General features: G+C 50.6%; 2 protein-coding genes across 3 annotated transcripts; both read left to right on the top strand.

Moving 5' to 3' along the window:
• Positions 1-920: 920 nt before the first annotated feature.
• On the top strand, positions 921-8,421 carry LOC115386183 (uncharacterized). Of its 2 annotated transcripts, XM_030088405.1 has the most exons (7): positions 921-1,063; positions 1,336-1,457; positions 1,553-1,663; positions 1,771-1,824; positions 6,560-6,718; positions 6,865-6,987; positions 7,264-8,421. In XM_030088405.1, exons 1-7 carry the CDS (start codon positions 1,057-1,059, stop codon positions 7,300-7,302), a joined length of 615 nt encoding a protein of 204 aa, XP_029944265.1. In that variant the 5' UTR covers positions 921-1,056; the 3' UTR covers positions 7,303-8,421. The 2 variants fall into 2 exon arrangements, with proteins under 2 accessions (XP_029944265.1, XP_029944266.1); XM_030088406.1 differs by lacking the exon at positions 7,264-8,421 and having other exon boundaries at positions 6,794-6,910.
• A 1,064-nt stretch (positions 8,422-9,485) lies between these two features.
• Positions 9,486-23,795, top strand: htra3b (HtrA serine peptidase 3b). Its single transcript, XM_030086829.1, has 10 exons — positions 9,486-10,164; positions 15,025-15,124; positions 15,296-15,428; positions 15,533-15,622; positions 22,405-22,599; positions 22,673-22,705; positions 22,783-22,897; positions 22,963-23,020; positions 23,104-23,199; positions 23,280-23,795. The coding sequence occupies exons 1-10, from the start codon at positions 9,750-9,752 to the stop codon at positions 23,446-23,448; spliced, it is 1,404 nt and encodes a 467-aa protein (XP_029942689.1). The 5' UTR covers positions 9,486-9,749; the 3' UTR covers positions 23,449-23,795.
• Positions 23,796-23,831: the final 36 nt, after the last annotated feature.

Here is a 23,831-nt window from a genome sequence, read left to right as displayed (position 1 = left end):
GAAGCTGCTCACCAGAAGAAGAATAAAAAGGAGCTTGCAGTTTAATTTATGACCATTTAAAGATAATATCAGCCGTTATTGATTAGGAGGCATCAGGAAGTGACTTTCTCAGTAAATCCATTCTTCTTCTTCTTCTTCTTGTTTTTTCTGTCTAGTCAGCAGTATTGATGGTGGCGTTCTGCCACACTGCTCATGTCTGACGGGAAGACCTGGATCGCTGCAGGAAGTCACTCAGAGAAGAGGAAGCTCCGGAGGGTCAAACGGCCTGGTCCGATCCGCCTCTCCTGCTGCTCTGAGATCAGGAAATAACTGAAATGATCCGACCTCCACCAACAGGAGTTGCAGGCCCGAAGCCATGTCTCACCACAGCCGGGTCATGTGCGGAGTAGTGGTGACTGAGGTTGCAGGATCTATTCCAGGTGCTTCTGTTTCACCTTCATGGACCACAATGCACCAGCAGCAGGGAGGCATCATCTGTGTCAGCATTTCCCAAGCCACTTCCTGTTTTCCTCCTCGCTTAATTTGCTTGACTTTTCTTCTTTCTTTTTTTTAATGTCATTCTTTCATCAGCCAAACAGCTTCTGTCATTAAAACATGAGTGACTGACGGGCTGCAGGGTGGAGCAAAGGTGAGGCGTGAACGTGTGTGTGTGGTGGTGTGGTTACAGTCTGCTGCTTCTGTTTTATTTATATAATCCATCTTCATTCCATTTCTATTCTGGACATTTATTCCCTGACAGGTCAGAACACCTGTTTTCATGTGTCGTTTGGAGAGAAAGCTTCTTGTCCTCAGCTGGTTTCAGGAAACTTGCTGTTCTCTGCAGACCTGCAGGGTCTCTGAGGCGGACTGAGGGGGTGGAGACTGTGTGTGTGTGTGTGTGTGTGTGTGTGTTGGGGGGTGGAGACTGATTGGCCGGGTGGAGACTGTTTTGGTCAGTTGCAGTGTTTCACAGGGCAGATCTCCAACTCTCTCCAGACCGTTTTTAAAAAGCGCCGCGTCTCGGTGAGACAGAACGAAGCGACGGAGGACGTGTTTTCCAGAGGACAGCAGCAGATCATGGCAGGTAATCTCACACACTCTCACTCTGTTTGCTGATGATGAAATCCAGATGTGTGTGTGGGACGTCCTCTAGTGCAGAATGTTTCCCAACATGCTCTCTGGGCTCGGGACACACACTCCCTGAGAGAGTGGACACACACTGGCAGTTGGAGACGCTCTCAGCTGCTCATTACCAACAGATCCATGGGTTCTTTGTCCGTCTGAGAGGAAGTCAGGACGCGCTGGAGCTGAAGAGACGGCCGTCCTGAGGGGACTGACTCCATGTGCTGCTTTCAGAGGAAGCCGTGGGTCTGGAGGAGGGGCTGTCTGCGGCCGACGGCCCTCTGGTGGCCGTCACCTTCCAGAGGAACGTCCACAGGAAGGAGAAGTACCTGGAGTCTGAGCCCAAGGCCCTGGGGGTGGGTGTACCGGTGTGTGTGTGTGAGTGTGTGTGTCCGAGAGTGTGTGTCCTGAGGCGTTCACTGACAGTGATGAGGTTGATCTTCTGTCCCAGATCACACAGATTGGCCTGAGTGTGTTTATGATCATCAGTACGAGTGTGTTTCTGTCGAATGGCCTGAGTCATGTGGGAGGGGACATCGCCTTCTTCATTACTTCTCTCGTGGTAAACACACACACACACACACACACACACCCACACACACACACTCCTCCAGGTGTGACTGTTCCCTCCTCCAGATGTGCTGCTGACTGGCGGCGTGCTGTCTGCAGGTGCTGGTTGCTGGGAGTGTGGCCGTCGCTGCTCAGAAGCTCCACCTGCCCACAGTGAGTCCCTCCAGTCTGCTGGAGCTCCGGCCGTCAGGACAGAACGGCGAGCGCCGGGTTCAAACCGGCCTCCAGAGAGAACAGGGGATTCAACGTGTTCACAGAGAGAGGAGAGAGAGCTCCACGCTTCACACTGTCTCTGCCTCAGTTGCTCATGATGAGGGTTAAACAGAAGAGAGCATCATGAAGGACCACAGCAGGATTCTGTGGAAAAAGAGAAACAGACGGATAGGTCTGTTCTCCATGTGCTGATCAGTCACGACACCACATCACAGATTTAAACCTTCCTCTGCTCCTGGACTGAAAGTGTTTTTTCCTGGTTGGTTATGCTAATACTGTAAAGAAAACACCAGCTTTGCCCTTCAAACTTTGCTTTTAAGAAAATAACCCTCCCATAACCCTAACCCTGATCTTTAACCCTAAACATATAACCCTAACCCTAAACCCGTGACTGAACCCTCCCCTAACCTTAAAGGTGCATTAAGGAGTTTACACGTTTTATGCAAAACAGAGCCCCCTGCAGGCCTTGGGCGTAATGCAGCTTAGTGAAAAACTCGTCCCTGTGGCTCGCGTGCACGGAAGAGGGGGACTCCGTCTTCGCTCATTTAGTAGCGCTCAAGTAAGATTTAAGTTTCTTCTCCCTGGTGGAGTCTGTGTGGAGCTGTGGCAGTGCTAGAAGCCAGTCTGTTCTGACTTTCTGGAAGATCCTGCTCAGTTGTTGCTCGCTAAGCATCTGGCGGAGTAATGGTGGACAAAATGAAACCTAAGGAAATCAGGTCAGTGGGAGCGCGCATTACGTCATTCCTTTCAAATTCTCCCCAAAAAGATTCTGGTGCCAAACCGGCACTGTGACTTTCAAGTGACAATTTAGTGCTGTTAGAGGTTCTGGTAATGAATATGTCAGGGCACATTGTACACATCATTAAAAATGTGTAACATATTTATGGTGGAAAAATAAGTATCTTTAAGGTTGTAAAACTCCTGAATGCACCTTTAATCCTAACCCCCCCCCCCCCCCCCCCCCCCCCCCCCCCCCCCAACCCCCAACCCAAACCATATATACCCGGGGTATGCAACTAAAATTCACAGAGGTCCGGTCAGGGATATTTTGTTAAAGCAAAGGTCCGGAACATCATAATGTCTAACCAGAGGCGGTTCTGGCTACAATTGCGCCCTGGGCGAGAACCGTCCAACCCCCCAACCCAACAAACACTTCCGCCAAACCCCGCCACCAAAACAATAGTAATATCAATACATTATATTATTTTTGGATTATTTAATTAGATATAATCTTAAATATAAAAACAAAGGATAAACAGGATAAAAGGATACACACACACACACACACACACACACACACACACACACATACACAACTGAGGAGTCCTGCAAAGAACATGTGACTGAGGAGGTCCAGTAGGTGGCTCCTCACCAGAGTCCAGGACCAGGTCTGTGGCTGCTGTGCTCGTCTCGGTCAGTGGCTCCAGCCCCAAAATATTTCAGAATTGCCCCTGAATTTACAATTAAGATCCAATATGTATGTTAGATCACACTGTCATCCCACATCAGTTACCCAATTAAAATGACCATAATGCACATTTTATTAACATTTGTCAACATCCTATTAACTAAGCATGACACACTGCAAATTATTTAAAAAGCCGTATCAGATGTATCTTACAAAGTGCCATGTCAGTTTATGTTAGCAGTTATTGATCTTAGCATACAGCGTATGGGAATAAGTCCACAGTCAGGATGTCTGTGTGAATTTGCACTTCTTGTTGCATTAGAAACACAAACTATACCAGACTGCCTCTGGGTGAAATTAGCTGCATGACATGATGCCTCAGTTACAATAGTTGGTAGTTCAGCAAAACTAAATACCAGATACAGTCGTCTTCTGTGGCTCAGCAACATGTTAGCAAAAGGCTAATAAATGGCTAATAATATCATTCACATCACTCATAAAAATATGCACACCTTTATCTCTTGCCTGTTTCTCCTCTTCTTCTTTTCCTAAACTGGGCTCCTGATGCTTCTTTGGTCTTTTACTTGGATCCATGATCAAAACATTAAAGCTAGGGTTGGCGATTTGAATGAGATACATTTTTCTAAATACTGGTTAAAATGATCTTTATGACCCGATGGGAAAATATTCATAGCGTGTTTTTAAAGTAGTTTGGAAAATATCCGCTACCTACAGCAGGAGTAAAACGGGAAAAACAGCAACCAATGGTCTTGAGGGGACACCTTTTTTTAAACCAATCAAATCCCTTCGCCGTTCGACCTGCCCCCTGCGCGTACATGTCAATGGCGTGCACTGACCCTGGTTCAGTGCGCGCGTCGAAGGACGGAGCGCCGTTGCAGAATAGCGGAGACGAATGTGTTGGGGGTTTACTTACCATTGAGTGCGCCATAACTTGGCGTAGGGCAAATAAAGAAAAACGCAGAAACGAAGCGCTGAGGACAGGTTACGCCAGGAACGCGGAAGCACCGCTCCCAACGGGAGCTCCTCCAATGGGGTGGGAGCTGGGCGGAGCTAGCTTGGCGGAGCCTTGGGGAGATGCTACGTGCTAAGGCTAGCTTTCCAAGATCGCCAACCCGTAGCTTTAACTTTCTCCAGCACCTCCAGTCACGGTTCACCCGAGTCCAGAGTCACGTGACGTAAACAAATTTACGTACGCCTGTTCGGACAGCCGAACGGACATACAAGCTGTACGGCGTGGCAAATGAGGGCACCCCAGCGCTCACACCACTAACTTGATATGGAAATGAGTGCAAGTCTGGAATATTGGCGATTTTTTTTTTTTTTTTTTCTCGTGCGCACGGCGCCAGAGCGCCCTCACATGGATTGCATCCTCGAAGCTTTTCCGGCACTACACACTGTTTATCTGCGCCTTTATTACTGATTATTTAGAGAAAATTAAGCACATACATTGTCAGTACATTATCATTAAGTATTGAAGTTTATTTCGCCTTTTTTTCCTGTTTCTGAATCGCGGGGCGGCGCCGGAGCGATTAGTTACTTTCACTTCTGTCTGCAGACCTTCTCCTCCCTCCAGACAGTTTCTCTCTCTTTCCACCAGTTTTTCACTCTTTCGGTGTCTTTAAGTGTAGCCATCAGGCTGGAGCTCCGTCTACTTTCACTTTTACCGTCATGTTTGGTTTGCTGTAGCGGTCTGGCGCATGCGTACACCGCCACGAGCTGCGCGCAACGTGGTCTCAAAATCTGGCTGCTGCGCGGACGTCCGCGGATCGGTCTGCGGGACCCGAGCGGACAGGAATTCATGACGATTTTTACGTCACGCGGACCATCGCGCAACGCGCACCCACGCGGACATGTGAAGCATGGACGGGCACCGCATGCAGGCACCGTGCCGCACCGATCCGCACGCCACACGCCGTGCTCCGCTCCGCTCAATATAAGTCCGGGTCCGTATTGGATGGCGGCTGGGTCCGGATCCGGACCGCGGTCCGCCAGTTAGTGACCCCTGATATATACTCTATGCATTTATATTTCAATACATCAGTTATTTGTGAACAACACCTTTAGCAGCAATTTTCTGACATTTCTTGGTTTTATTCAACGTCTCAACAGACTGAAAACTAAAAATGGCGATTTTAACCTAAACTCAGTCGTCTCATCACCAAAGACACGACAGCAGAGTGTGAACTTCACTATGACCGTATCTTTGACTCATCAGGTCGACAAGGTGAGGAAAATGTTCTTTCTACCCAGGGAGGATATTTGTAACAAAGTTTATTCTGCTGTGTCCGATATGAAGCCGAGCTGCGTCCGAATGGGAGTTCCTGACCTGAGACACAGAAGAATCTGACGGTAACATTGAAACTTCAGCTGCTCCACGATGAAGTGTCTCAGAAAATGATGATGATGTGAAGACGCTGAATCCTGGAAAGTCATGGTGTCACACCCCGATCAGTCAACGGACGAGAAACACCAGCAGAGGTTTCTGGAGCCTTTTAAAGGTCCCAGTCTGGGTCTGCAGGGGGAGACGGCGGACCGGACAGACGTCCAGAAGACCGTCGCCGACAGAATCCATGTTCAAGTCCAGTGTGAAGGACACGCAACACACACTCAACAGGAAATTGGCTATTTTGAAAATTATGGTGGATTTTGGCACAAATTTACAAACGTTCTAGAACACACTCATCCTGGGAGGTAATTTAAAAAACGTTATTCAACTCTAAAGCACAAGTCTGAGGGCGTGGCCTCAGCTCAAACTCTATGGTTCCGCCATGAAACAGGAAGTGCTGTTTAAAGATCCTGAACATGGTCCGATCGGCCTCCAGCTACACACACTGCATCACAGTCCAGCTCTGACCACAGCCATGTGAGAGAACCACTGACTGGCACAGTGGCAGCGCCACCTGGTGGATGAGCCACACGCTGACCAACAGGGCTGCGAGGACCCAGAAGCCCCAGGAGGCTGAAATTTAGGTTTCTGGGTTTATTGATTGAACTGCGAAAAAGTGAATTTTGGATTTTCATATAATAATAACTTGAAATGATCGTTTTTTAAAGAGTTCTAGAAGGTTTTCATGATATCCTGTTTTTCTCAGATGTGGGTTCAGTGAGAGCTGCACTGCTTGCTGAGTGGTGAGAAGATCTTCAGAGGAGATGAAGTGAAACCTGCTGACAGCAGCCGTTCTCCACCTCCACCCCTCGGCTTCTTCAGTGGTTTTGTCTGAAATGTCTCTCCGTCTCCCGTCTCAGCTCAGGGCCTGTCTCGGGATGCAGATTTCAGCCTCCGTCGTCTCTGTGTTCAACATCATCTTCGTTGTGGTGAGAATGGAAGACGTGCCGTACTACTGCTGGCAATACGACTCCTACAACAACACGGCGGAGTTTGGGGAAATCTGCCACCGAATCGAGGTGAGTCAGGACAGCGTCACATGCTGGTAACTGTGAGCTGAGTTTTCACGGCGCCCCTCCATCCTCTGTGATCAGGATGAGTGTGATGCTGTTCAAACAGAAGCCATGTTCCACTAAGCCGTGTGGACTCTGGTTGCCTCCTCCAGAACACACACTCGCACTTCTACGCCGGAGCCATCCTGATGGAGGCGGCCCTGCTGGCCATCTCCGTCACGCTGGCCGCTTACTGCTGCAAGGTGGTCAACTGCTGCGGCTCCGGGCCCAAGATGGTCAGTACAGCGTCCAGACGGCCTCCGTCCGAACCGCCGGGGCCACTTTACTGCTCAGACAAAGTGTTGATCAGAACTTTCTATGGGAAGAGATGAATTCAAGGTGTGAGATGTTAGAGGAAAGTGGATGAGAAACTAGTAGAACTGAGCAAAGACGAGACACTTGTGCTCTTTTAAAGTGAACAAAGATAATGAATGTGTTGGTGGCTGGCAGCACATGGCTTAAATTAGTCACTGCTTTGTTTTATTTATTTCTTCATGTTTTTGTCCTTTCAGCCTGTGATCACGGTACAAACTCCAGCGGTCCAACAATGATGACTGACCAGAAGAGGAGGGACGTCCATCCGTCCATCCGACCTAATTTTCAAATCCAGTAAAACCTCTGACGTAGGGAGACCTTAAAATGGGAGGACAGGTGTCCCCTGAAGACAGGTGTCCTCTCTTCAGAGGGACAGGTCATGAGGATCAGCTGATACTGAATGAACCAAAAACCAAATATAGTACGGAAGGAATATAGTTAAAAGTACATAACTGAACTAATACAATGATGATACGAAAACTAAAATAAGTAAATAATAAAAGCAAAAGAAAAAACTTGAAATTTAAAGACATAAGTACTAACACCTGAAGACTAAACAGTATTAAACAGCGGTAAATCTGGACAAGAAAGACATTAAAATAGATATCTATAGACAATATTGTACAACTGTGAGATAAAGATAAACCTGTAAACGGGGCCTACAAAGGACCACAGCAGAGCGGCTCTGGTCGTCCTGCTGTCTTGTAGCAGGACTTCAGTCTTGAAGAATTGGTAGATCTGGTCGACGTGCAGAACCGGAGAAGAAAGCAAGTGTTTTTGCCAATAAAGGAAGTGAACAACACTGTAACTGGATTTGACACGTGGAAAGAAAATTTTAAAATCCAAGGGCTCCCTGAGGGCACTTGGCGGCCAGGCGGAGAAATACAAGATGGCCGACATCAGAAAGGCGAACCTTGAAACTTGGAGTATTTTGACCATTATAGTTTCCTCTCAGGTTGAAATTTGCTGGGAAAATCGGTCCGTTTTCAGCGTCGCTAACAGTTAAAACTCTGTCCGAGCGCGCCACTTCCAAACAGGTAATCCATAGATCATTTTATTCATCAGTCAAAATGAAGTGGAAAAATAACAGGCCTCATTACAGCATGATTAAAGTCAAACTCCTGGCATTTATAGAAAGCAATATTTACATATTTGTAAGTGATGAAGAGATAACAGTGCGTGTTTCAGTATTTAGAAAGTGCAGTAAACCTACATGTGTGTATAAATACCTGTGAATTTAACTTTCTAACACAATTAAAGCCTCATTTTGCAGCCTGTGTGTCTCTAACAGCGTTGGGTTCTGTTCTGCTGGTGCTTTACTGTCTACAAATACAAATTAAAGAAGAAATAAATGTTGGTGACATTAAAGAAACCTGCTTTCAGAGGGTGATTTTACAGTAAGGCTCTCCAGATGAGGGTTAGATGGTCGGTTATGATATGGTATCCCGCTGTATCAAAGACCAGCAACAGCATGAGTTTCAATACAGTCATTACCAGCTCTACAGATCGGCCCCAACATAAAGGTATATATATTCCTTCAGGGTGGAAGTGAGTGTTTGTCCAGTTCCTGTGGATATGAGGAGACTTTTTGGATGTTCTGAATCAAAATGAATATCATATGGAGGGAAGGTACATGAAACACAGGACGGGCGTCTGCTGTCCAAGCAGCTGAATCCAGGACCAATGAAGCTCCTCCATGGCGACTGCTGGACGGACCCACTCTCCATGGGTTCAGAAACCGTCCAGCCAGAAAGCCGCTTCTTTCTCCTGATGTGCCTCGGATCGCCTCGGAGCACCGCCCGTTTAACAGGAAGTGACGGCCAATTCATAGAGATCCGTCTAATAAGATACACTGAACTACTGATTTGTAAAATGTTCCCCCTTCCTTTGGTTTGGTTTTCGTTCACACTTCACATTGAGGGCGGACCAAACCGCCATCCATCATCCATCAATGAGCACCTCGACTTCCTCACCACTCCACCTCTGACCACCAGACATTTCCATCGCCTTGCTGCTTACTTCATGGATTCACACTGTCAGCTTGGTTTGTCTACTGCCCAAAACTCTCTGCACTCGTTTCTTGCACTCCTCCTCCTGGCTGTGAGCTCCTGCAGCTCCTCCTTCATAAACTGTGAAGGGTTCCGAGGCGTAAAGCAGGAAACATGATCTAACTGTTGGAAGCAGCAGGACGATGCAGGTAGCAGCAGCAGAGAGACGATGAAAAGTCCTCAGTCTGCACAGATGCTGCCAACATCTGACTCTCTGTGGCTCCGCCTCCAGCAGGACTCAGCTGCTGCTCCTCCTCCTCCTCCTCCTCCTCCTCCTCCTCCTCCAGTCGGAGCTGGTCCTGGCGCTGGCTGCAGAGCCGATATTCTCCCAGGCTGCTGGAGACAAAGACACTGGACTCCGCTGAGCGCGGACACTTTACGCACACAGCTGGATCACTGCTGGAGTCACGCTGACGCACAGGATCAGGACCGAGTCCAGCTCCGAGGACCAGGAGGAAGACCTTCTGCCGTGCCTGTTCAAGTATTATGAGAAAGAGGGAAGCCTTTGTCTGACTGTCCACTGTGGATCTGGACTCTGTGAACTGATCAGAAGAGCTGAAGAACAGGGAACATGATCTTTGCTTGAACTTTTCTTTTCCCCTCAGTAGACCAACAGAAGAACTCCAACCACCACAATGCAGCTTGCACTGCTGGGCGCCGCGCTCCTTTACCTCAGCCACTTTGCCAGCACTGAGCCCAGGACCAAGTGTCCGGAGCGCTGCGACGTGAGCACCTGCCCGAGCCCCGGCTGCCCCGGCGGCTACGTCCCCGACCGCTGCAACTGCTGCCTGGTGTGCGCCCTGGGCGAGGGCGAGCCCTGCGGCCGCGAGGACGACCTGCCCTGCGGCGACCAGCTGGAGTGCAAGCACCCGGCGGGGAAGCGCCTCTCCAAGGGCTTCTGCCGCTGCCGGCTCAGCCAGGAGGCGTGCGGCAGCGACGGCAGGACGTACGGCAACGTGTGCCAGCTGAAGGCCGGCAGCCGGAGGGCGCAGCAGCAGGGCCAGCCCGGGGTCACCCTGGTCCACAAGGGCCCCTGTCCCAGCAGCACAGGTACGCTTCTGAGGACTCACGCCGCCACACAGCCCACAACAGGACAGAAACATGAGCTTTTAAGGACCCTCTGGCCGAGTTCTGTCTTTTTAATACCCTAACCCTAAACTTTATAAAATATTTAACATTCTGGTCAAACCTTCCCCCTTCTTTTTCACTTTTATCTTCATCACTTATTGATGTTTTTCCATTTTAACTGGTACTTCATTGACACTTTTGAACTTTTCCTTTTATTTTGTGTCAGCAGGAAGAGTCAGGTACATGCAGCATCTCCTCTAAAACGGTTTAGTTATAATGTCGTCAATAATATGACAGTGTTTTCATTCGGGTTGATTGTAGCTAACAGCTGGCAAAGGCAGGAAACACACACAAACACACACACACTGGGCAATAAACTCCATATGCAGGGTGTTTGGATTGTGCACGGAGAGCCCGGGAGGCTGAGTTTGCATGTCCTGACCTCGAACCGGTGACCTTCTCACTGTGAGGCAACAGTTCTGACCACTGCCCCCTCCTGTGCAGGGCGGTGTGTGTGTGTGTGTGTTGGGTCTGTCCACCAGAGGGCGCTCTCTAGAGCGTCCTGCTCACACTGTATGTAGGTCACACTGTTTCAGACTGAAACAGACTGGTGTTCCTGCTGAGAGTCACTGGGACTAAATAAAGTGGAAAAATGCTGCAACGTCTGTTTTCTGTCGACTGGTCCAAAGGACGCCAGGACAGGGTGGACCCTGGAGAGGTCAGAGGTCACCGTCCAGCACAGGGCTGAAGCAGACCGAGACAGAGTCCAGGTCAAAGTGTTTTCAAGGCCAGAAAACAAGCAGAGGTCTTCAGTGGTGGAACTGCTGTGAAAATGTTTCCCACAGTATCCTGGTGATTCATCGGCAGAGTCTCTCAAACACAAACACAAACACACACACACACACACACACACACCCAAACACACGGACTCCTTGAAGCTGTCTCCACATTAATGGGAGCCAGATGAATGAGGCTGAAGCCTCGGCAGCAGTAAACACTGCTTACAGGGCAGGTGCAGCGCTAACAGCCCGTTAAAGCTAAGCTAGCGAGAAGCAGGACCACACCTCGGGGGACCACATGTCCTCTCTGCCCCGACACGTCCTCCTGCTGGGGCTTAACGCTGCGTACCGAGGGACTTCATGAAAGTCTCCGCTGGTCCTGCAGGTCAGTAGCACTGCAGGACGGTGAGCTGTGCAGTGGAACCGCCGCTCAGTTGTGGCTCCATTGTAAGAATTTCTTTTTTCTGTTACCAATTTTGGTTGACGTTGTGTATTTTGAACTACTACGGCTGTTGCGGTACAGACGGGCACAAGGGATTGTGGGTAATGGCTGATGTTCAGAGTCATGGTAACAATAAATGAAAGATAAATAGAACAGAACACTTGATCGAGCAGAAACACAGAACTACTCAGTAGAAGTTTGTTAAATTTAGAAGCAAAAAGTCCCGTAAAGCAATGTCCCATAGTCCTTTGCTCTGTGCCTTCAGAGGGAAAATACTGAAGCATTAATTCACTTTTACAGACAAACTGCAGAAAAATCCCCGTTTTGGTCTCGACAGTAAACGAAGGGAAACTTCTGGGAAAGATCAGCTCTTCAGCAAAACATGACAGAAGCAGAGAACTGAAGGGAAGAAAAGAAGCATATTCTGCCTCTCATTTTCCTTTTCTTTAATTTTGAGCCAGTTTCTACATTTCTGCATGAGTCCAGTTAAAACAAGAATGTACTGTCTCTCTTTTTCTTCTGCTTCCACAAAACTACAGACACAGAAAAATACCTTTGCTTTGCATTTTTTAAGGTATTATTTATGTTTTAACAGAAGCAGGAAATAGTTTTTCTTTTTACTTACTGTAGTTTATTATGGGGTACTCTGCAAACTTCACTGAATCATAACCAGGTGTAACCAGTGAGCATCAGAGCAGCGAAGCTTTGGCTTTGTTTCTGCCAGTTCCTTCCTCAGATCCAGAAGAACATGGAAGAAGACCTCAGGACCTTCATTAACGTAGCAAACTAGAGAATTAATTGTTCTCCAAACATCCTCTTTTCCCGAGGCATGTTCGCTCCCCACATCCTGTCTGGACTGCCTGTTTTATCAGTGAGTGTAGAAGTTAACATTGTGCTGCTGGTTTCAGCCTTCGGCCTCCTGAACCGTCTGTGTGCTTCAGTGAGGAAAACCTGAGAACTTTCTATTCAGACCCGGTGGAACAAAGTGATCCAGCATCCATTCAGGTTTCTGATGAGCTCAGCCGTACGTCGTCTCTCCAACACACACTCCGACTGTCTCCGGTCTGGTCTGAACTTTCCGGTAAACGTGTAAAAGTGGCTCATGACGGCGCTCTGGAGGAGCCGTCTGATCCAGACTGACCGCAGAGCTCCAGACGAAGCCGTGGCTGCCGGCCTTCACCCACAGCCAATGAGAGAGCAGGGTTTAAATGATGACGAGCAACAGGAAGATTCTATTTTAGCTGGCTTTTGAATCCTTCAAGGTCACAGAGGTTTATCTGTCCCTGATGAACGGCCTCATAGAGGATCCAGCATGATGTTAAAATCACCTGCCACCATACCTTTACCCGGTACAGAGGCACTCAGGGTTCAAAGATTGAGATTCTCTTTAAACACCACCAGATATCTGCCGCCCGAGTCGTGTCAATCGCGTTATTCACTGCAGATATCACCGACTTGTGGATCAACGCCATAACTTGGAATGGCTCTGCTGGATCGACACGCCGGGTCCGTCCAGCTTCTTCACGTCAGCTGTGTTTTGATTCGCTCAGCTTTATCTTCTTATCTGACGTTATTTCAACACCGAGTCATGCGGCAGAGAGATGATATCTGTGTGAAAGCTGTGCTCATAAATATGCCAGTAATAAAGAAAAATATACTAAATTACAAAAAACTTAATTAATTTCAGCTTTATTTTTATTTCTAGGCAGTTTTATAAAGAAACACCCAACTCCTGCTGGGAACTTAACCCCTTGAAAGTGAGTGTTCTGGGTGGAGCAGCTCAGGAAACATCCTCAAGAAAAGCCAGATTTGGCCTTTCTCCGTTGGTCTGTTCAGTCTGACAGCTCCGGCTGTTTGCTGTGCAGCTCTCCAGGAGGATCAGACGCTTCAGAGAGCCCAATGTTAGAAATATCTCGGGAGACGGTGGGTAAATGAAGCCAGCTGACACACAGCGGTGCTGACGTTCGGGGCGGCGCTGAGTCCGCCGCCGCTCCGTGTGACGACCGGCTGGCGTCTGACGGAGCCGCTCGCTTCCCGCAGCCTCAGCAGGATCTGGAGAACCGCCAGGGACGGCTCGCCACAAGAGATGAGAGAACCGCGGGCCGTGGAGCTGCAGCCGGCCACGCCCGCTCGGACGCACCGCTCCACTGACCGCGCACGTGTGGGTGTGTGTGTGTGTGTGAGTGTGTGTGAGTGTGTGATCAAAGCACCACAGCCTGGGCTGGAGGGACTTCCTGTTTCCTCCACTCGTATCTCCCTTTGAATTATAGGAGTCTGTGTGTGTGTGTGTGTGTGTGTGTGTGTGTGTGTGTGTGTGTGTGTTCTCGTATTTCTATCCTTGTTGGGGCCAAATGTCCCCACAAGGATAGCAAAACGTGGAACGACGTGCCTTGTGGGGACCTTTTTCCGGTCCTAAGTAGGAGAAACAGTGTTTTCTTGACCATGTTGTTGTTACTGAAAAAAGTAAAAGTGCAAAAACATTTCTTTAGGGTTAGGCTTTGTTGTGGTGTGGGTTAGGGTTAGGGTAAGGGTTAGGGTTAGGGGCTAGACATGAATGGGAGTCAATGGAAGGTCCCCACAAGGATAGAAATACAAGACTGTGTGTGTGTGTGTGTGTGTGTGTGTGTGTGTTCCATTCATCAGTTAATCAGCTGGTTGGATCATTTCTCTACAGTCGGAGGGGAATTCCGGAGCCGTCTGACCTTTTGACCCGTTTCCAAGTGAGAAGCGTTGGAATCCCAATGAAAAGCTCCTCGTGTCACAATAAGAACGTAAACTTACCACAAACCAGACGGCGTAATTCAAGGAATGAATCCTAAAGTCACTAAAAAGCTGGTCTGTCATTCGAAATCGGTGGAACGTTTTAGATAAATCACATTACATGGTAGATTAAACCAGTAACGTCCGTTTTGAGTTAGAAACTGACGGAGTCCTCAGACAGTCTTCAGCCTGGTCTGGCCTCTGCCTCGGTCTGGAGCGTCTCTCCAGTCAGACAGAGAAAACCACATTTTCCTGAAGCGTTGTGGACGAGCTGCAGCTGTGGCGGCGGCGTGAGGCTCGGTCGCTCTGCTGGACGGGGCCGGAGGCTCCAGCGGGGTTTTCCGGCGGCGCCGCCGGGGCCGTGCCGTCAGGTGGATCGGTTCAGGGAGGTGGTCTCACAAAGTCTGGACTCAGAACAGGGCCGAGGCCAGTCTGTCTTCAGACGTTTGTGTCTGAACTGCAGGAAGGAGGAACGTGTTTGTCTAAACCGTTAAGTGTTTATGAGGAGCTCGGCCAAAACTTTTACGGCCCGGTAACACAGCCGGGACGGATTACCACAGAGCTGTTCTCACCGGGAGCAGCGTCTCCTCAGCTGAGAGGGACCAGGAGACGCCGAGACCAGGAGACTCATTTCATTTTACAAGATCCTGAGGGGGAGAACGCAGAGGGTTCTGGGAATTACTCCCTGAGTGATCCTCTGGAAACAGCACGCTTCCTGTGTTGGTTCAAGGTTTTCACCACGGAGCTCATGAAGTGAAGCGTTGTGGAAGAAGTTTTCAGTCCGATCTGATCTAATAATCTAATCTCGTCTCCTTCCGGATGATCGATCGTTAACATTCTGGATTCTTGCTGCCAGTATAGGTCCTTCAGGCGCTGCCAGCCCTCGCTACAAGTTCAACTTCATCGCTGACGTGGTGGAGAAGATCGCTCCGGCTGTGGTCCACATCGAGCTCTTCCTCAGGTACCCATGTGTATGTGTGTGTGTGTGTGTGTGTTCAGTATTTGAGTGAGGACTTGATTTCTGGTTAGCATTAGGTTTAGGTTAGCGTGCTAGCGTTGGGCTAGGTTAGTTTGGGGTTTGGGGCGTTCATTGTCTTACTTCCATGCTGACCCCGTGACCTCCGCCTCCCAGGCACCCCCTGTTTGGCAGGAACATCCCCCTGTCCAGCGGCTCTGGGTTCGTCATGTCGGACAACGGCCTGATCGTGACCAACGCTCACGTGGTGTCGAGCACGAGTCCCGTGTCGGGCCAGCAGCAGCTCAAGGTGCGAACTCCACTCATCCATAGAGAGCGTGAAGGAAACGTGTCTCCGTTTGCCAAAGAACGCTGCCAGTCCAACACGGCGCCGCCGTTCTGTTGCTCCTGAAGGTGCAGATGCACAACGGCGACGTCTACGAGGCCAACATCAAGGACATCGACAAGAAGTCCGACATCGCCACCATCAAGGTCAACCCCCAGGTGAGCGAGCGACCCCCGCCTGGCAAGGAGGCCAAACAGAGAAGCTTTTCTGAAGCTGACCTGGAAGGCTGGAGCAAAGCAGAAAGCATCTGGAGCAGTGAATGCTGGGTAAAAACAAAGAAAGCGTTAGGGTTAGGGCGACACTGCAGTGTGGAACCACTTGTTGGTGAGCGGGGCGACTGGAGGCGGCGGGGCGGCTGGGAAATGTTCAGAGGTAATCGATAGGAGAGAGAGAGAGAGCATCCACGGCCCGACTCGCCCAGTCACCCACACAAACAGTACGCAGGCGTCCCAGAGTTCCCCAGGGTTCCCCAGGTTTCCTCCGCATTGACGTCCAGCTTCCTCTGAGGGACGTAAACGGTTTTGGTGGCCTGGTGCCCGCCGGCGGTTACCACGGCGACCAGGGGGGAGAGGGCGCTGGCCGGGCTGGAGATCAGGCCCAGGTTCTGCTGGGGCTGTGGAGTCGGTGGGCCTGCTGGGCGGCGGCGTGAGGGGAGGCGCCCACGGCGGTCTGTGGATACGGAGGCTGGTGGGGGTCATTTCCTGAGCCTGGTCGGTGTTTGGTAGATGCTCGGAGGCGGGGCCTCGCTGCTTTCTCCCGCCGAATCCTGAGTTTCTTGAGAGGTGATGAAGGGACCAGCGTCTCAGGGTGAAGGTGTGAGGATGCGAGCGGCACGGCTCGGATCGGCGTCAGGCCCGCCTCGCTGTCAGAGTTCGCCACCTTGGTGTGGACGAGCTCCGGGTCCAGGCGGAGGGCGCGGGGAGTCGGGCGGCTCGTGAGCTCCCCGCCGCGGCGGGCCTGACGCCGGGCCTGACGCCGGGCCTGACGCCGGGCCTGACGCCGGGCCTGACGCCGGGCCTGACGCCGGGCCTGACGCCGGGCCTGCAGGGTCTCACACGGCTTCAGAGAGGGGTCCTTAAACTCGGGGTGGTCCTTCTTGGCTTTAGAGGGGCTGCTGTCAGACGCCGTTTCCCCGCTGAGGGGCCCGGCGTCGGAGCAGCTCTGGGCGGCAGACGGAGTTCTGGCGCCTGAGGTGGTTGGGAGAACGTCACAGCGGCAGGCGGCACTTCGGCGCCTTTGGCCGTCGACGCCTGGTCAAGGTCAATCTGGCAGACAGCAGCAAGTCGGGCCATTTTGTTCGGGAAGTCGTCGTTCGGTGAGTCACCAGCGGCGCTCTAGACGGGGCTGCCGGGCGCAGAGTTGACCTCGCTCCGGTCGTCCTGGACGCTCTCGGCGAGCTTTATGAGGGAGGCGTGCCGAGCGAGGCTGCGCTTGTTGGTGGAGGATGAAAAGAGGTTTTTGGCACAGCCGTCAGCAGACGAGGACTCCAGCACGCCTGGAAATCCTTCAGGGCCGACCCGTTGGAGAGCCGGTTTCCTTCCTCTCGGTTCTGTCACACGGACTTTCTCAATCAGCTTCAGGCGTCGCAGCACAGTCGCTGTCTCATACAAGCGCCGCACTTTGGTCTTGTATTTGTTCTTGTCCTGGCAGGGATCTTGGTCTTCTCCGATCAGGATCTTGGCGGCCACGTCCAGACTGATCCCACTGGAGACTAGAAAGAGCACGATGAACTTCTGGCTCATCACCAGAAGAGGTCGACCCTTCCTGCTGTGAACAGAGGCAGCTACTGATCAAGCACGACTCAGAGTAGCACTGTGGCTCGGAGTTACCACTGACTGTCTGAGCTGGGACGACCCCAAGAACGACCTCGCCGTCACAGCGACCCTCCTCAGACTGAGAGCAGGAGAATACGAGTCTGTGGAAACAGAGACGGTTTGAAAGCCATTAAATAAAACACACTCCACATGTTCAAAGACACCAGATACACCTGTGGTTCTCCTCTGTCATCAAGCTGAGGTGTGTTCATACAGAGTTCAATGAGTTCCCACACTCCCTCCTCTGCCTCCAGCTATGTCCCGCCCACCGCTCCGTCTGATTGGTTGCGCTCAGAGCTGGCAGGGCTAACAGCCAATCAGCAGCGAGAGCTGAATGAAGTTCTTACCTCAGCCCAGCCGGGGTTTCTTGGAAGTGGAGACGTCGTCCTCTGGGTCGTTTTCGTCCCAACTCCTCTTCCTGGAGCGTCTGTCGGTGGACGGACGGATTGAAGAGTTCACAGCCGTGGCGTCTTCTGAAAAACAGAATCATGTCTGAGTTGTAAACTCTGCTGCTGGAACATCTCAGCTCCTGCAGGAGATTTAGAGCTCGCTGCTGTTCTTACCGGAGTCCAGCCGGGGTCTTTTCACAGGGGGGACGTCGTCCTCCTCGTGTGTTTCAACCCTTCTCTGTTTCGGTCGTCGCCTCTCTGTGGACGGACAGCTGGTAGGGTGATCTGGACCTCTGCTGTCTTCTGAAAAACAGAATCCTGTGTTGAAAACTCTGCTGCTGGAACATCTGAGCTCCTGCAGGAGGTTTAGAGCTCACTGCTGTTCTTACCAGAGTCCAGCCGGGGTCTTTTCACAGGGGGGGCGTCCTCATCTGGGCCTGTCTCATCCCATCTCCTTTTTCGAGGGCGTCCCTCAGTGGACGGACGGCTTGGTGACGTGTCCGGAACACTGCCGTCTTCTGAAAAACAGAATCCTGTGTTGTAAACTCTGCTGCTGGAACATCTGAGCTCCACCTCCACCTCCTCCGTCTCACTGCTGTTCTCACCTGAGACGCTGTCTCCCACCCCTCCATCGGGAGGCGTCGTCTCCGGAGATGGCTCCTCCTCCTCACCCTGCAGCTCAGAGCTTCCAGAAACAAGACAACAAGCAGTTAGTTTCTCCACATGTCCTGCAGTAAAGAATCAGCGCAGTGAGAAAGTTCAGATCAGTACCTGCTGCCACACCCCCGAGTCCTCGCTGTCCCACTCGGTGTATTTGCTGCTCCGATAGGAGCTGCAGGTGACGGAAGAAGTGTGAGCAGGTTCTTCCTCCTCCTCCACTCCATCGGAGCAGCTCCACATGAGCTGGCTGGCCCTCTGCAAACTGAAACACACAGTCAGTCACCGAGTTCAACAAGGAGAAGAACCAGACGTCTGAGAGACTCTTACTAGCTGTCATGGCGGCTGCTCAGATGGCTGAGCGTCAGGAAGGGGTGCTCCAGGATGGCGGACGGAGCGATCCGCTCGCCGGGGCTGACGCTCAGCATCTTGCTGAGGAGGTCCACGAAGCTGGCCCGGTCCGCCTGCTCCGCCGGGACGTCCTCAGCCGGGGCGTCCTCAGGAACCTTCAGGGACGGAAGGAAACAACCAGAAGTCAGAAAAGACATTCAGACCATAAAAACAGGAGTTTTCCAGGAGACGCTGCATCACTCACCTTCAGAAGATCCCCGAGAGACCCGATGGGGCTGGATATCAAAGTTATGAAATGCTGTGTATTACTGGTGTATACAGCTGTCATTAATATAAATATGTCAGTCCACATCCTCCTGAGGCGGTCACGTGTCCCAGTCTGCATTAACAGTTAGCCTTGGGACACCCGGAAGCTAATACGTAGCGAGCTAGCTAAGCTAATGCTAGCACTCTCATGGAGGGTGTGACACAGATAAACATATTTTAACAATACGAGGCGAACATAATGAACTTAGCAGGCAGTAAAAGAACACGACTGCTCCACCAGGCTGTGCTCGCTGCATTTGAGGTGGAGTTTGTCCCATTGTCCCTGTTATTCCTTGCTTTAATATTTTGGATCTACTGTTCTGTCTTCACTACTGTGGATCCCAGAACACAGCCCCTGATCATAAGGAACATTTGATCCATTTTAAGAAATAATAAACTAAAAATCTGCTCTGACAAAGAACAATCATCCTTCAACAACCTTGTGGGTTTAATTCTGATTTTTAATACAGGCAGTCACTGAAACACCTGGAAATTCCCACATCAATGTAGAAGCATGAAGGTGGGTTTTCTCCAGGTATGTTTCCCTGTCAGCTCATCCCAATATCAGTTATCAATAATGTCGTGGTAAATTCAGAAACATCATGATTGATAGGTTGATTTTTTTTTCCAAAAATACTGCCATACTTTCAAAAATACTGCAGCATTGGTTAAAATTCCTTAATTTATAGTTTTATATTGTAAAAAAAAGACTTGTGCTGTAAAAAAATGTGTGATATATAGTTATATACTCTCACAACACTGTCAGAAAGTCCACGGACTTTCAAAAACTGCTTGATTATAGATTTAAGTCATGTCAAAAACACTACAGTTCTGCTGTAATACTGTAGAACTTTGACATGTTGTTTTTAAAAAAACTACAGTGCTATCCAAAACTTTTTGTATACAGTTTTGTACTCTCAAGATTACTAAAATATTATCCAATAGACCATGAAATGTAGTTTAACACTTTCAACAATACCATGATATATAATTTTAGAATGTAAAATAACTAGAATGTAGACTTTATTACTGTGAAAAAGATCATTGAAATGTTGTGACAGAGCGACTGTGAACCTTTTTACAGTCAAACTACCAGGATGTAGTTTATTACTGTCAAATAACTCAACAGAGTTGTGAAACAAAATACCCTTGCGTACAATATCAAACTATATATCCCAGCATTTTGACAGTGTAAAGCTGTTTATTCAGTGTGTTGACAGTGTGTCGGGGTGGGAATCTGAGTCCATCCTCCCCTCAGTGGAACCAGATCCCTCTGACTCATCACGCTCAGGATTCTGGGGGATTTTGGGGGATGGTACTGATTTCTGGGAGGCGTTCCAGCAGATATCACTTTTCTGACATGTTGTTCATTCATAAAGTCAACAAGTCAACAGGGTGATGACTTTGGAGAAATTCCAGGAGCAGGAAAACCTTTAATGTGGAAGTTTGAAGGAGAAATCCTGGTTCAAATTAACAGAAACCATCCAGATTACGGAGCATCTTCCTCCTGTAACACCCAGATTACAGAGCATCTTCCTCCTGTAACACCCAGATTACAGAGCATCTTCCTCCTGTAACATCAGATTACAGAGCATCTTCCTCCTCCAACACCCAGAGGTCCTGACTGAAGGAGACAGACACAGAGTTAGCATTAGACGTGGAAATGTTAGCATATCAGTCTGAACTCTTGGGATATTTTCCGTCATCACTGAACCAAACTCTTAAACATTTGCAGCTCGGTTTGGAGCGAAGGCCAAACCTTGAAATATTTACGTTGAACACACTGTCCCGGCCTTTTTGGAAGAGGCGCTGAAGCACATCGCGCTCGTCCTCACTGTCCCTCTCACATCTGTGTTTGGACTGGAGTGTGTGTTTGTGGCTGCTTGGTTCCAGCAGCGGGGAAATGCTCCACATGCCTGGTGTATCATTTCATACATATTTCTCCCGCTCCGCCTCTGAAAACCTCGAGTCACTCTGGAAACTGGAGCGCTTTCACCACTCAACATTTCTAATGGTTAGAGGAATGTGCGGCGTGTGTTTGTAGAGACGGAGGTAGAGCCCACCTCGGTAGAAACACCAGGCTGAAGCTGCGAGCTCTGGAGGAGCGACCCAAACCCTGGCTCACCTCCTGTCTGCTGAGCATGTGTTTCCACTCAGAACCCGTCCTCCCTTCACCTCAACCCGCTTCTCCTTTGTTCAGACTCGTATCCTTGAACATTGTAAATATACAGTTTCCATCCATTTATAGTGAATCATCGTGTTTTCGTGTCATGGCGGGGTCTTAATGATTCTTTTCCTTTTGTTGACCTATTTCCAGCTGGTCTGGAAGCGTAAACACACACTGCTTTGACCTGGTTTGGAGGCTGAGGTCCTGATGGCGGCCCAGGCGGCGCCGCTCGGGCCTTTCAGAGGCTGGATCATGACGTGACGCTGCTGGAGGCCGTCCAGCCTGAGCCCGGCAGCATGAAACTACAAGTGTTGTGACGAAATCTACAGGTCCACAGTGGGAACGGGGCTCTTCAGCTCCTCTACACTGGCTCCATCCATTAACTTAAAGACTCTGTGGCTTATTACCTCCGCCAGGAGGTTATGTAATCATGTCGGTTTGTTGGTTGGTTTGTTAGCAAGGTCCCGGAAAAAGTAATGGACATATTGCAATGAAACTTAGTGGAAAGGTGGGTCTTGGGCTAAGTTAGAATTGATTAAATTTTGGTGAAGATCCGGATCACTGTCTGGATCCAGGAATTTTTTTAAAGGATTCTTTATCATTGAGAGATAGGGAGTGTTTCACATGGTTGGGCAGGCCCGCCGACAGGGGGCGACAAACGCCTGGTTCACAGGACGCGCCGCTTCCGACCCGGAAGTGGAAGCGCCGCGCACCAACTGTCAGATCGGCGCCCCTGTTAACCGATCTGACGGTTCATACAGGAGGCGCGAGGGACCGCCGTGTGCATAGCGGCTCGCGCCGTGGACCGCGGGTGTGCCGCTCCTCTCTATTTTCTCCGCGAGCCGCACGCCGTGGACCGCCAGCTGTAAAGCTGGACAGAGCAGATCGCACCAGACAGGAAGTCGGGAACGGAAAATACGAGAGAATCCGGTCCATTTTCAAATTAAAATCAAGTAAAATAAAATAAATTTGGTTGCTTTTTGGTTTTCCTTTTCAGATAAACACACACACACACACACACACACACACACACACACACAGGGAGAGAGGGCGACAGAGAGAGGCACCGCACGCTGCAGCGCTCAGCTCCGATCACACCCCGATCACAGTGTTGTGTGATTATATCTGGTGTTCTTCTGGTTGTTGGTGACTGATTTGAGCTGTGGCGGAGGTCTGCCTCTCTGAGGGCCAGTTTCTAGTTCTTTCTGGACGAGGCTTTCACTGCCTGTCCGTTCTGTGTTTGACCCCTCCCCCAGACCAAGCTGCCGGTGCTGTTTCTGGGCCACAGCGCCGACCTGAGGCCGGGGGAGTTCGTGGTGGCCATCGGCAGCCCCTTCGCCCTGCAGAACACCGTCACCACGGGGATCGTCAGCACCGCCCAGAGGGACGGGAAGGAGCTGGGCCTCCGGGACTCGGACATGGACTACATCCAGACCGACGCCATCATCAACGTGAGGAGCCGGCAGGTCACGGTCGGGCCGCAGGTCGCCTGCGCTGCTCCTCACTGTCTCTGTCTCTTCACAGTACGGGAACTCAGGAGGACCGCTGGTCAACCTGGTGAGCTGGACGCTCTTTCTAGTCCACCTGGAACAAGAGCACCGCTGCTGGAACCCCTCTGACCGCCTCTGTTTCAGGACGGCGAGGTGATCGGCATCAACACCCTGAAGGTGGCGGCGGGCATTTCCTTCGCCATTCCGTCGGACAGGATCACCCGTTTCCTCAACGACTCTCTGGACAAGCACAGCAAAGGTGAGTGTGGGAGTTCAGACTCTGCAGGTTCTGACTGGACTGTGAGTAACGGGAACTTCCTGCAGACGTCCGCTCTCTCAAGAAGCGCTTCATCGGAATCAGGATGTTGACCATCACACCGGCGTGAGTCCAGCCGCCTCAACACACCTCACGCGTCTTTCTTTGACCTCAGATCTCATAGGAGCTTCTTTCACGGCGTCTTTCAGGTTAATTGAAGAGTTAAAACAGCAAAACGCAGACTTCCCCAATGTGACCGGAGGGATCTATGTCCATGAGGTCGTCCCCCACTCTCCAGCTCAGAAGTGAGTTTCAGTCATGTTCCCAGGTTGATTCCCGGACCGGTTTTCCCCAGCCTGACCTCCCGGCCGCCCTCCGTCCGCAGGGGGGGCATCAAGGACGGGGACATCATCGTGAAGCTGAACGGCAAGCCCCTGAGCACCACGGCGGACCTGCAGGGGGCGCTGCAGGAGGAGACGGCCCTGCTGCTGGAGGTGCGGCGGGACAACGACGACCTGCTCTTCAACATCGAGCCGGACGTCATCATGCAGTAGAGCGCCGCGGCGCCGCCCTCCGGCAGAGCGGCGCCGAAAGACGTGTGACGGGACACACACACAAACACACACACACACACAGCAGTGTGTGCACGCCTCCTCTCATACCGGCTGTGAACGACACTGTGCAACACATTCCAGGGCTTCGTGCCGCGTCTCGGCGGTGAACTGATGCGGCGAAGACGTCCTGCAGGACGTCCCCAGCCTGGGCCTCCGGTCCATCGTCTCTGTGTCTCTGATTATTCTCCTCTTGTTGTTTTTTACAGTAATTGATTGCGCCTTGTGTCCCTAATGTCTTGACGAAGTGGAGATCAGTGCCCGGTCCTCAGATGACGATCAGTACGAACACAATAAATGTGACGGGTTCCTGTCAAGCAGACAAC

Source organism: Salarias fasciatus, chromosome 3 (assembly GCF_902148845.1).
Source record: "Salarias fasciatus chromosome 3, fSalaFa1.1, whole genome shotgun sequence".
NCBI classification, from domain to species: Eukaryota; Metazoa; Chordata; class Actinopteri; order Blenniiformes; family Blenniidae; genus Salarias; species Salarias fasciatus.
The sequence above is the reverse complement of the archived record's forward strand: the minus strand, read 5'-3'. Positions and strand labels throughout refer to the sequence as shown.

Excerpts from the sequence above, each read along its gene's own strand:
- htra3b (XM_030086829.1), top strand. The coding sequence starts at position 9,750 with ATGCAGCTTGCACTGCTGGGCGCCGCGCTCCTTTACCTCAGCCACTTT. Across the intron at positions 10,165-15,024 it reads CCCCTGTCCCAGCAGCACAG|GTCCTTCAGGCGCTGCCAGC; the intron begins GTACGCTTCTGA and ends CTGCCAGTATAG. Across the intron at positions 15,125-15,295 it reads CACATCGAGCTCTTCCTCAG|GCACCCCCTGTTTGGCAGGA; the intron begins GTACCCATGTGT and ends TCCGCCTCCCAG.
- LOC115386183 (XM_030088405.1), top strand. Across the intron at positions 1,458-1,552 it reads CTGAGCCCAAGGCCCTGGGG|ATCACACAGATTGGCCTGAG; the intron begins GTGGGTGTACCG and ends CTTCTGTCCCAG. Across the intron at positions 6,719-6,864 it reads AAATCTGCCACCGAATCGAG|AACACACACTCGCACTTCTA; the intron begins GTGAGTCAGGAC and ends TGCCTCCTCCAG.